Source organism: Cebus imitator, unplaced genomic scaffold, assembly GCF_001604975.1.
Source record: "Cebus imitator isolate Cc_AM_T3 unplaced genomic scaffold, Cebus_imitator-1.0 Scaffold145, whole genome shotgun sequence".
NCBI classification, from domain to species: Eukaryota; Metazoa; Chordata; class Mammalia; order Primates; family Cebidae; genus Cebus; species Cebus imitator.
Window position 1 is genome coordinate 1967650 of NW_016107460.1, and position 13506 is coordinate 1981155.

A 13506-nucleotide genomic window follows, 5' to 3' on the forward strand; every position below is an offset into this window, starting at 1 on the left:
GTGCCCATTTGAACACTGTAATCACGAATTTCGAGTCAAGTCAATCAGTCCATTTGTGTCATCTTCTTCCTCAGGTAATATCCACCTGCTCAAGTGAAGGCATGGAGAAAGAAATGGAAAAGTTCAAACACATAAGGGTTTTGCCATTCAATCACCTTCCCTCTCTGAAAGAAGGGCAGACATCCATTTTCTAGGTTATACTTATGCCAAATGAAAATGGTTCAAAATACAAACAATGGAGTAATAGCAAAGTTAGGTGTTACATTAATGGATTACTACTTGCAATGTTTTTATTTTGCCTTAGTTCTCAAGATCATACATAGCACATTTTGCCTGTGAATCTTTCACTCATTACCTCAGTTTTGCCCTATATTGTACTTCCATTTCTATTACTGCATTTTCTAAAAACATGTCAATAGGATATGTATCTATAGGATAACTGCAATGATTGCTGCTCTAGAAATATTTTATTTGAAAAAAACAGGTGAAAAGCAAAATATACTTTTTCCTATAAAACAAAGGAGTTCACTTATGGCAAGGTGTGAATCTTTTCACTGTAGAAATAAATTATATAAAATTTAAGTTCTTGAGTTATACTTTATTTTCTGTCTTTTATATATAACACATACTCATTGAAGGGAAAAGACTAAAAATACAGATTTATACCTAAATGGGTAATGATTACATAATCATTCTGACTCCAAAAAGAATTGTATTAGTTATAAACAAGTATAAACTTCAAATAGGTCATATAAATACTAATTTGTCATATACAACATAATTTTCTACAAATATTAGTTTTATGCTATTACTTTTCAAAATATTTCAAACTAGTTATTTTTTTCCTTGTGCTTCAGTTTTCTCATTTGTAATTTAGGGACTTACTCCTTTTTATAGATCTACTAGAAATTAAGCTTTTTTCTGCTGATAAGAATGTCAAATCAGGCACATTGGGATTTATCCCTTTAAAAATACAGTCATTTTGAATCTTCCTAACAGGTAATGGTCTAAAGTAAGAGTCCAGTTACACCGTGGAGATAAGACACACTGCCCACTGGCAACTCCTCCTCTGGCAGTTTTTTTTTCTCCAGTGTTTGAACAGATCATTGTTTCTTTAGTTTGAACACCAGATAAAATTTGCAGTTGGTTGGATTTGGGACCCATATTGTATGACAAATACCTTTCTTCAAACAGCAGACTTAGACACAGCTCAGGCTGTCTACACACCCAGAAGTCATTGGAAAGGCTGAGCTCCACCTTGAGTTCCATCAAGGGCTCCCACAGAGTGGAATCCACCCTATTGAAATTACTTTTCACTCTCCTTTTTTTCTCATCATTGCTGAGTGTATATTTAAAATTGCATAAAAATGTATGCAGTCAAATATATACAGTATGCTAAAGTAGAACAGGAATGAGATTCACTGCCATATATACCAGGAGCACAATTCACTGTTATTTTTCTTTCTTCTAACAACTCTTTAAGGGTAGCTATTTTGGGGACAGAGACATAGGCTAGGTACAGAAAAGCTACTAGGTATGACTATTCATATTAATAGGAAAGCAAATGAATCTTTAGGTAAGGAGACATTTATTAGGTCATATCCTTATACTAATTCTTAATTTAGACAGAATTTTTATGTGCTGTTAATTTAGAACTAGTCTTGTAAAAAAAATTCTTCAAACCTTTCATACTACTTTATGCTTCCTCAATATAGGGGAAACTGCAGAGCTGGAGAGATAGCTAACAAAAAAATAGAGCATCTCATATTTAGAATAGATACACAGCAATACAAACTCAGGTAAACATGTTACTGAGACAAAAAAAAAAATATCGGGACTCACAATGTTATGATACAAAGAAAACTAACTATCAAATTTTAAAGTAAAAATTCAAAGAATAAAAAATAATCTTCAGTGTTTTAGAAAGGCCGTATTTTGCTAACACAATGAAATAAGATAATCAGGCAAGAAGCGTCTGCACTTGCTGTGGCGATCTGTGAAGAATGTTCTCTGGATCTTTGTATTCATTGATTGGATTCATCACAGCTGCATACACTTCACCATAGGCTCTGCAGACTAATTCTGTAGACTGTTTTATGATCTGCTCTCTATAGATATACAAACAAAGCATAAACACATCATTGGACAGAAATGTATTTACTTAAGAATTATAAAACAGCTTGACACTTCAATCAATACAGTTCATTTTCATTATCATTACACATATACTATTTAAGAATCACTATATGGCTACACAGTTAATCCTGATTTGGGATAAAATATGCTTTTATATTTATTATTTATTAAATCTTTCTACATTACTATATAGGTTCCAGAGGGCATGGACCGTGTTTTGTTCCTGATATATAACGAACTGGTATATATTTGTACCTGATATACAGTGGACTGCTAAATAAGAAACAAAAACTGTGACCCAATGTCAATGTATTGATATTGCAAAAGTAACTGGTAACACATTAAAAGAAAGATGCTTACAATTGTTCAAATTTATCAACACTTTTATTTCTCAGAAAACTTGAACTGCTCTTTCGCCTACAGTTTTTACACTAACAACCATATCTCCTAGCTTTCTCTTCATCTCTCTATATTACCCCAAGCTAAAATGTGACACTTGCTTGCAACAAATCACAGATTTCTCACAAATATACATTTCTACAAAAGCACACAAAAGAATACAGTCTTGCAAATGTTTACTAAATTATCCAGCTAGAAGAAACAGTATTGGGTTCATTAAATCTGCAACAACTCTCCCACTCCATGACATTAACTTCCTGTCATCCCCAGCTACTTGTACTATTCATACATCACTATATCTGGTCATGAGAACACTGGCACTAGTTTTCTGATTTTTACAAAAACTAAATTAAAAATGTGTCTTTAAAGCTTTGCTTCCAAACCTCCTTTTATTGTAGTTTCCTATTTCTGATAATGGCATAGCGATGTCTTACTACCTCAGCTCAGGTTCTAAAATGATCTCTTGCTTGGAGTAAACAAAAAACCTCCTAGATGTGCGATGGTCTTCCCTCTTTCAGTCTCTTCCATATTCAATCCATCCTAGGCACTGTTGTTAGGTTAATCTTTCTGAGGGATACTCTCTATCACATCTCTCTCTTACCTAGGCCTTCTAAGAGCTTCAATGGCCTCCTTTGGTTTCAGAGAAGCCAACATTCCTTCTCCTATCATTCAAAATAATCCAACATTTTCCCTATTACTACTCTAATTCCAGTGCAACCCCTGACTGTCCTCTCTGCTCTGATCTTGCTGATCTCAGTTCCTTTACTCATACTTCATTTCCCTAGAATGCCTCTTTCACCACTTTTAAATGCTAATGTTCAGCAAAAATGTTCTCTCTTATCCATGAAGTCTTGTCTGATCTTTAGAGGCTGAAATAATTACTTCCTTTAACAATGTCCACGGCACTTTTTCTGTTCCTTTCATATGGCTTTTACCACTCCTAACTTACAATAAGCCTTCTACATTTTCTTGACGTTCAGATCCCAACAGCTTTGTATTGAGAAGGGGTTAGTTCTGCATCAAATGTGTATGACCGCAATATAACCCAATTTCAAAATGTACTTTAAAAATTAACAATTATAGAAATATATGTTGTTCATGTCTTACCTGTCCTGCAAAATTTCAAGTAACCTGACACTGTTCATGTTCATATGTCCTTTAAAACCCAGTATATTTTAAATATGATGGATGCTCAATAAATACATGTTCACTGAATGCTTGACGGAGAAAAATAAATTTTTCCTTATTTATAGTCCTATTCTGGGCTCTTGAACCACCACCATTTTTCATAAATGCCAAATCAGTGGCTATTTCAGGACAAACTGTTTCTTCACATAGTCAAGAGTACATGATTTTGACTAGCCAGACTAACGTAATAGTTATAGCAGTGTGTTGTCACACAAGTCAATGTCATGAAGTCATCATCAACAGAACACATTCTTTGTTTTTCTAGGAATTATGTTCTTGCATACAATGACTGTAAGAAAATAATGCTAATAATGGAGAAAATAATACGTTTTTAAGATGATCTGTGGAAATATATGCATCTGTAGTCCAGAACAGAACAAAAACAGTTGGATGGAATGAGGAAAGAAGTCCACTTATGATCTTGGAACATAAATACACTGTTCTAACGGGGTCCAAACTCTTGGTGAGTTGAAGTAACTTGACATTTTCCAAAAACTGCTAAAGTTTCCAAAATGACAGTGAGTAGAAGAAAGACATGCTAAGTCAATTTTCTGAGTGGAGTAGGGTACAACTACCGGTTATACTACCTTTCTGTTGAAAGGAAAGGGATGATGGTAGAAACTGGTTTAGAAAACTACTTAACTAAACGAGGCTTGGAGATTTTTTTTGTTTGCTTTGTTTGAGACAGAGTCTCACTTTGTCACCCAGGCTGGAGTGCAGTGGCGCAATTTTGGCTCACTGCAACCTCTGCTTTCCCAGTTCAAGAGATTCTCCTGCTTAAGCCTCCCCAGTAGCTGGGATTACAGGCATGTACCACTATGCCTGGCTAGTTTTGTATTTTTAATATAGACAGGGTTTTACCATGTTGGCCAGGCTGGTCTTAAACTCTTGACCTCGGGTTATCCACCCACCTTGGCCTCCCAAAGTACTGGGATTATAGGCATGAGCCACCATGCCTGGCCTGGAGATAATTTTTGATCTATTGATTGGTAATATTTCCTATAATTAAATTTGCTTGACAATGTAACAAAATAATGCAAAAATTATTTTTCATTAAAAAGTACTATAAACTAGTATTTTAAAACCTTGTTAGATATAACATACATTTGATATCTACTTTTGCAACAAGTCAGATACTGGATTTTAGAAATAATGTTCTTAGTTCTTTTCCAAGGGCAATAACATAGGTTTCTGAGAGGTGTATAAAGCACTCATTACTCATGCCTCATACTCAAGTCTATATTCAATCTCAATACAGCATCTATTTGATAGTATATAAGGAGTACACAGAAACAAGGCTATCTTTCTCATAAAAGTATAAAATAAGAATAATGTATAATTATAAATATTAAATATGGTTTTTAAAAGTTCAGAGTGACTTGTAAATGTAGTTTTGTTGAAACTTCTGAAAGAGTGAAATTTAAATTTCATTTTCAAGTCCTATTGATGAAAAAATTTTAAATTTACTGAAATTTAGTTGTAACTTCACACGTTTGTTTCTAAGCTAAATTAACTCACAAATAGTTGTAACAATGAAGCTGAAAATCCATTGTAAGTCTGCAATAAAGAAAAATAAAATAAAGCAGTACTGCATAAACACAGATAATTAAATAAAATCAAGCCATTTTAAAGCAAACAAGAGTTAATAATTTATTTTAAATTTTGGTGTTAGATGGTATAGCACATCTTCATTCTGCTCCTCAGTTTAAGAAGCCACTGAGATAGGGAAGGGGTTAAAAAAAGAATATGCATATGGTGGAGAAGATGAAGAAATAGCAAAGCTGGTGGATAAAAAGAAATCTTCATGTACTACAAGAAGGAAGGAGGAAGGAAAAAAAGCAAAGGATAAGGAAGGAACTACTCCTCCTGGCCTGTTAACTAACTGCTAAAGCCAATAGAATCGAAATAAATAGAAAAGGGAGATTCTCTAAAGTGAGTCTGAGTCAAACTCTAACTATAAAGACCAAGAACTCTGGCTGACAGTGTGATTCCACATTTCTGAACAAACATGAGTTCCCTTATCACTACCAAAGCAATAGGTTCCTACACATACTTTCATTAAATATTTTCTAATTAGTTCTATATGGTACAGTACAGATAAAATGGTACAGTGAAAGAAGACTTACGCTCTAATTGAAGCTCTGTCACTTATTACCACTGCCTTGAACACGTAATTTAACCTCTTCAAGACTGCTTTCTCCACTATAAACCAACTACTGAACGAATCTATATAAGGTACTTTGAGCTTTTAAGCTATTTTATTCCACTGAGAGTTAAGAGTATTTTAATGGGCTATTGTTTTAAAAAAAACTACTTATGTGAATAAATACATTACATGTACATACACAAACATTATTTTGGGAAACTTAGACCTAATTTAGATGCTATTCTCTCAGACCTTATTTTGGGTAACTTAGTTTCCCAAAATAATGATTTATAAAAGCATATCAGTGATTTGTATGTAAATGGATGTTTCTATAGTGCTAAAACCAGTTTATTCTCTTGCCAGTTTACTATACTTTTTATTTATAGTAATAATTACTATGTAAATTCATCCTTTATCTTAAGAAGTATATTAAGTATCTGTGTATCAATCAATTGATCTATCTATCTATATTGTCTGCCAGCCTGCCTGGTGTCTTAGCCCAAATTATTCACTAATTACTAATATCACATATGAAATATAGAGTCTCAAATAATAATGAGTCATTATTGTGATAAATAATCAATGTTCAAAATGGAAAAGTTTCCGGTATTCTATGACTAAATCCAAAATGACCAACAAATCATCTCAGTTCAGCCATGTGCCTCTGAAAGTTTGGAACTTCCTTATCAACTAAATACCCTATGCAGAGGCAGTGAAAGCAGTGCATGCTGAACACTGGTTCTAGCATGGGCATCCACCTGATTTTACTTACGTACTATTTTGATCAATCACAGCCTAGCCCACAGCTGATGGGGAGTACTTTCAGAATTGTTCTGTGTTCCTGCTTTTCACAAGACCAAAGGATATGCAAAAAGACCAGTTGAAAAGGAGATGTAACTTTTTATTTGTATATAAGCTATGATCATCTGTAAAGGTAGAGCATTAACTTTCCTGGTCTCTTTGCTACCATGAAATCTTCATAAATATTAATTTATTAAGTGATGTCCTATGGGCCTTCGGATAGTTTAATTATCTTCCCAGTGTAAGTATAATTTTCAAAAAATTAAAAACATGATTCTCATAAAAATAAATAATGATGGGTCAAAAATTTAATAACTAATTAATGAGGAAACTACTAAGAAGGTAAAACTGGTTCAAAGTGCATTTTGACAAACTGGTCATTTATAGGTATTTGGAAAGTACAGTTATAACAAAACAGGTTAGGTAAAAATGTGCTACGGAGCAAGAAAAACCATAACTTGGGGGCTACTCCTACTGTACAGAATCTATAAATTAACATGTCCACAGATTTTGGAACTTTTAATCAATAGTAAACAGTGAATTAAACAAAGGCCCATTCCTTAAATAATTATTGACGAGCCTGTTAAAAGCAATGCTTCATTATGATGAAGCACTGACATGCTACAATGGCATGCTTTTTTCTCAGACCTTATTTGCCTAAATTCCAAGTTTTGAAAGGTCTTTCTCAACGGTTCTTACATTTAGAAAGTAGCTGCTATACCAGTGTATCACACAGCAAATATAATAATCAGGTAGTTAATTTACCGTTAGGAAAAAAAAAAGATTAGGTTATATAATTTTAAAAAGAGCAACATTTTTTTTTAGATACTAATGCATCAGAATACTACACACTGAGAAATTCAATTTATCCAGTTACAAACATCATGGTGCCATAAAAATCTGGTGTTATAAATTTTAAAATTGTGATACTGATATATAACTAAATGGAGACATTATTGTCATTGTAAAATAAGTTCAAAGAAATTTACTGTATTTTAAATAATTATTTAGAAATAAAATGAGATAAGAAATGAACTGCTTACTTCCAGAAATCAGTAAGCTTGTCATTAATCTGTACCTTAGGATTTTGGTTGCCATAACAACATGATACAACTTTCATCATTACCATAAACCCAGCATTTCTAAAAATAGATTATTTCAACATGAAGTTCTATGATCGCTAAAATTGAGCTTTATTTTAGCATCACAGTTAAGAGTGCAATCAAGTGTGCCACAGGAGAAAAAAAGGTGTTAAGCCTAGAGACCCAAGAAGAAAAAATGATAATATCCTTAGGAATAATAGATTAGTTAAAATTTTGATTTTTCTTTATCGCCATATAAACATAAGAAATTTCACAATGGGTCAAGACAATTCTTTCATCCCAGGTCAGCTTTCTGTCTGTGGGTGAAATTAAAGCATATTTTTTATGAGGCCAAGCTACATATTTCACGTAAGTGTCATCTATCATCACGTATGCCAAATGTCTATGAGCATCCTTTAAAAGTAATAAAATAATCTCAACACAGAAAGAGCTAGTAAAATACAGTATAGTCTAGTGTTGAAGAGAATAGGAGAATCAGAAATACTGGATTCAAATCATGGCTCTACTTCTTACCAATTGTTTGATTCAATTACTTAATCTTTCTAATATCCTCTTTTGTAAAATAGAGATCCTAATTCATAAATTCATCGAAAGGACTGAACTAAGTAATCTATTAAAGGATCACTGTGGCTGAGGGTTCAGTTTAGGCTGTAGGGGTTCGGTGAATGGTGGTGGAGAGGGCAAGTGTGAAAACAGAAGAGTTCAGAATTAATGTGATAACCCAGGCACTGATGATGCCACCTTATGCCAGGATGCTAATTGTGGAGATGTTCAAAATTGTGAGTCCTCTCTCATATACTTCTTCCTAGATAAATATTTAATGAAATGGTTCCATGAGAATTTTGATTAAACTTGAAGTTTTTTTACAGATTAATCTGTTCCACTAGTTAATTTTCCAGACTATGAACAGAGTATACCTAGTCAGAACTTTTAAAATTTTCCATAAATTTTTATAAGTTTCATTATATAATTTTCCATATATATTATCAGATTTATTCCTAGGAAACAATCTTGTGACTTTTACAATCAAGTCTTTTACTTTCCATTGTTTTAATTAGATATGGTTGGTATATGGAAAAGGTACTAATTTTTGTATGTTAATTTTGAATCTGGCCAAGTAACAACTCTATTTTAGTTTTATTAGTTTATTAATTGTTTACCTTTTTTGGTTTTGGTACAGACATTTAAAATTAATAAGTTTTAATTCTTTTCAATATTTATGACTAAATTCATTACATTGGCTCGAAGCTCCAAGGTAAACAGTAGATGTGATACTAAGTATGCATATCTTGTTTTGAACTTTAATGAAATGTTTTCTAAAGTTTCATCATTAAGTATTATGTTTGCTGTAGATTTTCAATATTCCAACACAGTGTCATGGTAGTCTTCCCTAACTGGGTTATGTAGTAAATTCAGGTAAGATTTTTCTTTGTATCCTTTGGCTATGGTGTTTCCTCTCTTGATGCAATGACATGTTTGATTTTTTTAAATGATTTTTTTTATATCTTGCAGGCTTTTTATCTAAGACCCACTTAAGTATGACTTTTATCAATATAAAACATTCCCCTTTGACCTTTTAATGACTTACACCCTGTATTAAATTTTGTCTGTTACTATTGCAACTCCCTCTTTCTTTGCATGCCACTTTGTTGTAAATGATCTCTTGTAAAGGGCATATAGGTGAACTGTGTTTAAACATTTTTTAAATCTAAACTGACACTCTTCTATATTAAAATAGGGTAACAAGTTATTCATGTTCATTGTAAAAATTGATTTAGCTTGGAATTTATAAAGGAAAGCTTGCTTTGAGTTTTCTAGTTCTTGCTATGAACTTTCTAGAATTAGAAACACCTAGTTCTAGTTCTTAAGTTCATCTGCTTAGGATTTCTTATTCCTTTTTTTTGCTCATTCTTACATTAGCTTCATGAACGTTTTATGCGTACTTAAAAACAATGTGTATTTTCTATAGTTTGTGTGTAGTACTTTAAATATTTCTATTAGGTAAAGATTGGTAGCACTGTTCAACTATGATGCATGTTAATTTCCTATTTTTTGTATCAATTACTGAGAGGAATGTGTTAAAATAACTAACTATATTTTTGATATAGCTATTCTTCATCAATTCTGTGAGCTTATATTTCATGTTATTTGCAGCTCTGCTATTAGATGCACACATATACTACTATATTTTCTTCATGTATTAATTCTATTATAACATGTCACTCTTTATCTCTGGTATTATCTGTCTACAGTCTAATTTTTCTAATAGTAATATAGCTAACTCCAGCTTTATGATTAGTGCTTGCATGGTATATCTGCCATCCTTTTAAACTATCTCTGCCTTTATAATTAAAAGGGACTTTTTAAAATAAATAGCAGATAGTTGCACCATGCTTTTTCTTTTTTAATATATATTTTTATTATACTTTAGGTTCTGGGGTACATGTGCAGATCATGCAGGATTGTTGCATAGGTACATACATGGCAATGTGGTTAGCTGCCACCAGCCCCCTGTCACCTATATCTGGCATTTCTCGACATGTTATCCCTCCCCAACCTTCCCAACCCCCCTACATCCTTCCCCTAGTCCCCCACCAACAGACCCCAGTGGGTGACGCTCCCTTCCAGTGGGTGTCCATGTGTTCTCATTGTTCAATACCGCCTACGAGTTAGAACATCCAGTATTTGATTTTCTGTTCTTGTGTCAGTTTGCTGAGAATGATGGTTTCCAGATTCATCCATGTCCCTACAAAGGAAACGAACTCATCATTTTTTAAGGCTACACAGTATTCCATCATGTATATGTGCCACATTTTCTTTGTCCAGTCTATCATCAATGGGAATTTGGGTTGGTTCCAGGTCTTTACTATTGTAAATAGTGCTGCAATGAACATATGTGTGCATGTCTTTACAACAGAATGATTTATAATCCTTTGGATATATACCCAGTAATGGGATTGCTGGGTGAAATGGTATTTCTATTTCTAGATCCTTGAGAATTGCCACACTATCTTCCACAATGGTTGAACTAATTTACACTCCCATCAACAGTGTAAAAGTGTTCCTATTTCTCCACATCCTCTCCAGCATCTGTTGTCTCCAGATTTTTTAATGATCGCCATTCTAACTGGTGTGAGGTGGTATCTCAATGTGGTTTTGATTTGCATTTCTCTAATGAGCAGTTTTTCAAGTTTGCTGGCCTCATATATGTCTTCTTTTGAAAACTGTCTGTTCATGTCCTTCGCCCTCTTTTGAATGGGTTTGTTTTTTTCTTGTAAACCTGTTTTCATTCTTTGTAGATTCTGGAAATTAGCCATTTGTCAGATGGGTAGGTTGCAAAAATTTTTTCCCATTCTGTTGGTTGCTAGTTCACGTTAATGATTGTTACTTTTGCTGTACAGAAGCTCTGGAGTTTAATTAGGTCCCATTTGTCTATTTTGGCTTTCGTTGCCAATGCTTTGGTGTTTTAGTCATGAAGTCCTTGCCTATGCCTATGATCTGAATAGTTTTGCCTAGGTTTTCTTCAAGGGTTTTTACGGTGTTAGGTCTTATGTTTAAGTCTTTAATCCATTTGGAGTTAATGTTAGTCTAAGGTGTCAGGAAGGGGTCCATTTTCTGTTTTCTGCACATGGCTAGTCAGTTTTCCCAACAGCATTTATTAAACGGAATCCTTTCCCCATTGCTTGCTTTTGTCAGGTTTGTCAAAGATCAGATGGTTGTAGATGTGTGGCATTGCCTCTGAGGCCTCTGTTCTGTTCCATTGGTTTATATCTCTGCTTTGGTACCAGTACCATGCTGTTTTGAGTAATTACTGTAGCCTTGTAGCTTAGTTTGAAGTCAGGTAGTGTGATGCTTCCAGCTTTGCTCTTTTGCTTAGGATTGTCTTGGCTATGCGGGCTCTCTTTTGGTTCCATATGAAGTTTAAGGTGGTGTTATCCAGTTCTGTGAAAAGGGTCATAGGTAGCTTGAGGGGGATAACACTGCATCTATAAATTACTCTGGGCAGTAGGGCCATTTTCATGATATTGATTCTTCCTAACCACAAGCATGGAATGTTTCTCCATCTGTTTGTGTCCTCTCTTATTTCTTTGATCAGTGGTTTGTAGTTCTCCTTGAAGAGGTCCTTTACATCCTTTGTTAGTTGTATTCCTAGGTATTTTATTCTCTTTGTGGCAACTGTGAACGGAGTTTGCTCTTGATTTGGCTTTTAGTCTGTTATTGGTGTATAGGAATGCTTGTGATTTCTGCAAATTGATTTTGTATCCTGAGACTTTGCTGAAGTTGCTTATCGGTTTAAGTAGATTTTGGGCTGAGATGATGGGGTCTTCTAAATATACAATCATGTCTCTGCAAATAGAGACAATTTGACGTCCCCCTTTCCTAATTGAATACTCTTTATTTGTTTTTCTTGCCTGATTGCTCTGGCTAGAACTTCCAATACTATATTGAATGGAGGGCATCCTTGTCTAGTGCCAGATTTCAAAGGGAATGCTTCCAGTTTTTGCCCATTCAGTATGATATTGGCTGTGGGTTTGTTGTAAATAGCTTTTATTATTTTGAGATACAGTCCATTGATACCTAGTTTATTGAGAGTTTTTAGCATAAATGGCTGTTGGATTTTGTGGAAGGCCTTCTCTGCATCTATTGAGATAATCATGTGGTTTTTGCCTTTCATTCTGTTTATGTGGTGGATTACGTTTATAAACTTGCAAATGCTGAACCAGCCTTGCATCCCTGGGATGATGCCTACTTGATCATGATGGATAAGCTTTTTGATGTGTTGCTGCAATCCGTGTGCCAGTATCTTATTAAAGATTTTTGCATCTATGTTCATCATGGATATTGGCCTGAAGTTTTCTTTTTTGTTGAGTCTCTTCAGGGTTTTAGTATCAGGATGATGTTGGTTTTATAAAAATGATTTGGGAAGTAATTCCTCTTTTTGTATCATTTGGAATAGTTTCAGAAGAAGTGGTACCATCTCCTCTTTGTATGTCTGGTAGAATTCGGCTGTGAATCCATCTGGACCTGGGCTTTTTTTGGTTGGTAGGCTATTAACTGCTGCCTCAACTTCAGCCTTTGTTATTGGTCTACTCAGGGTTTCAATTTCTTCCTGGTTTAGGCTTGGGAGGGTGCAAATGTCTAGGAATTTATCCAGGGTTACTGGTTTGTGTACATAGATTTGTTTGTAGTAATCTCTGATGGTAGTTTGTATTTCTGTAGAATTGGTGATGATATCCCCTTTATCGTTTTTTATTACATGTATTTGATTCTTCTCTCTTTTCATTTTTAATAATCTGGCTAGCAGCCTGTTTATTTTGTTGATCTTTTCAGAAAACCAGCTCCTGGATTTATTGATTTTTTTGAAGGGATTTTTGTTTCTCTATCTCATTCAGTTCTGCTCTGATCTTAGTTATTTTTTGTCTTCTGCTGGCTTTTGAGTTTTTCTGATCTTGCTCCTCCGGCTCTTTCAATTTTGATGATAGTGTGTCAATTTTAGATCTTTCTTTGCTTTTCATGTGGGCATTTATTGCTATAAATCTCCCTGTAGACATTGCTTTAAATGTGTCCCAGAGATTCTGGTATGTTGTGTATTCATTCTTGTTGGTTTCAAAGAACATCTTTATTTCTGCCTTTATTTTATTGTTTATCCTGTCAACATTCAAGAGCCAGTTGTTCAGTTTCCATGAAGTTGTGCAGTTCTGAGTTAGTTTCCTTTTTTTTTTTTTTTTTTTG

The 13506-nt window shown here is 34.0% G+C and overlaps 1 protein-coding gene across 1 annotated transcript in view; it reads right to left on the minus strand.

Annotated features, from left to right (window-relative positions):
• Positions 1–577: 577 nt before the first annotated feature.
• Positions 578–13506, minus strand: part of COG6 (component of oligomeric golgi complex 6) — a 99954-nt gene continuing 87025 nt past the window's right edge. The window contains exon 19 of the mRNA XM_017542440.2: positions 578–2108. Coding sequence (XP_017397929.1) covers positions 1961–2108 — 148 coding nt within the window. The 3' untranslated portion in view covers positions 578–1960. The remainder of the gene's footprint in view (positions 2109–13506) is intronic.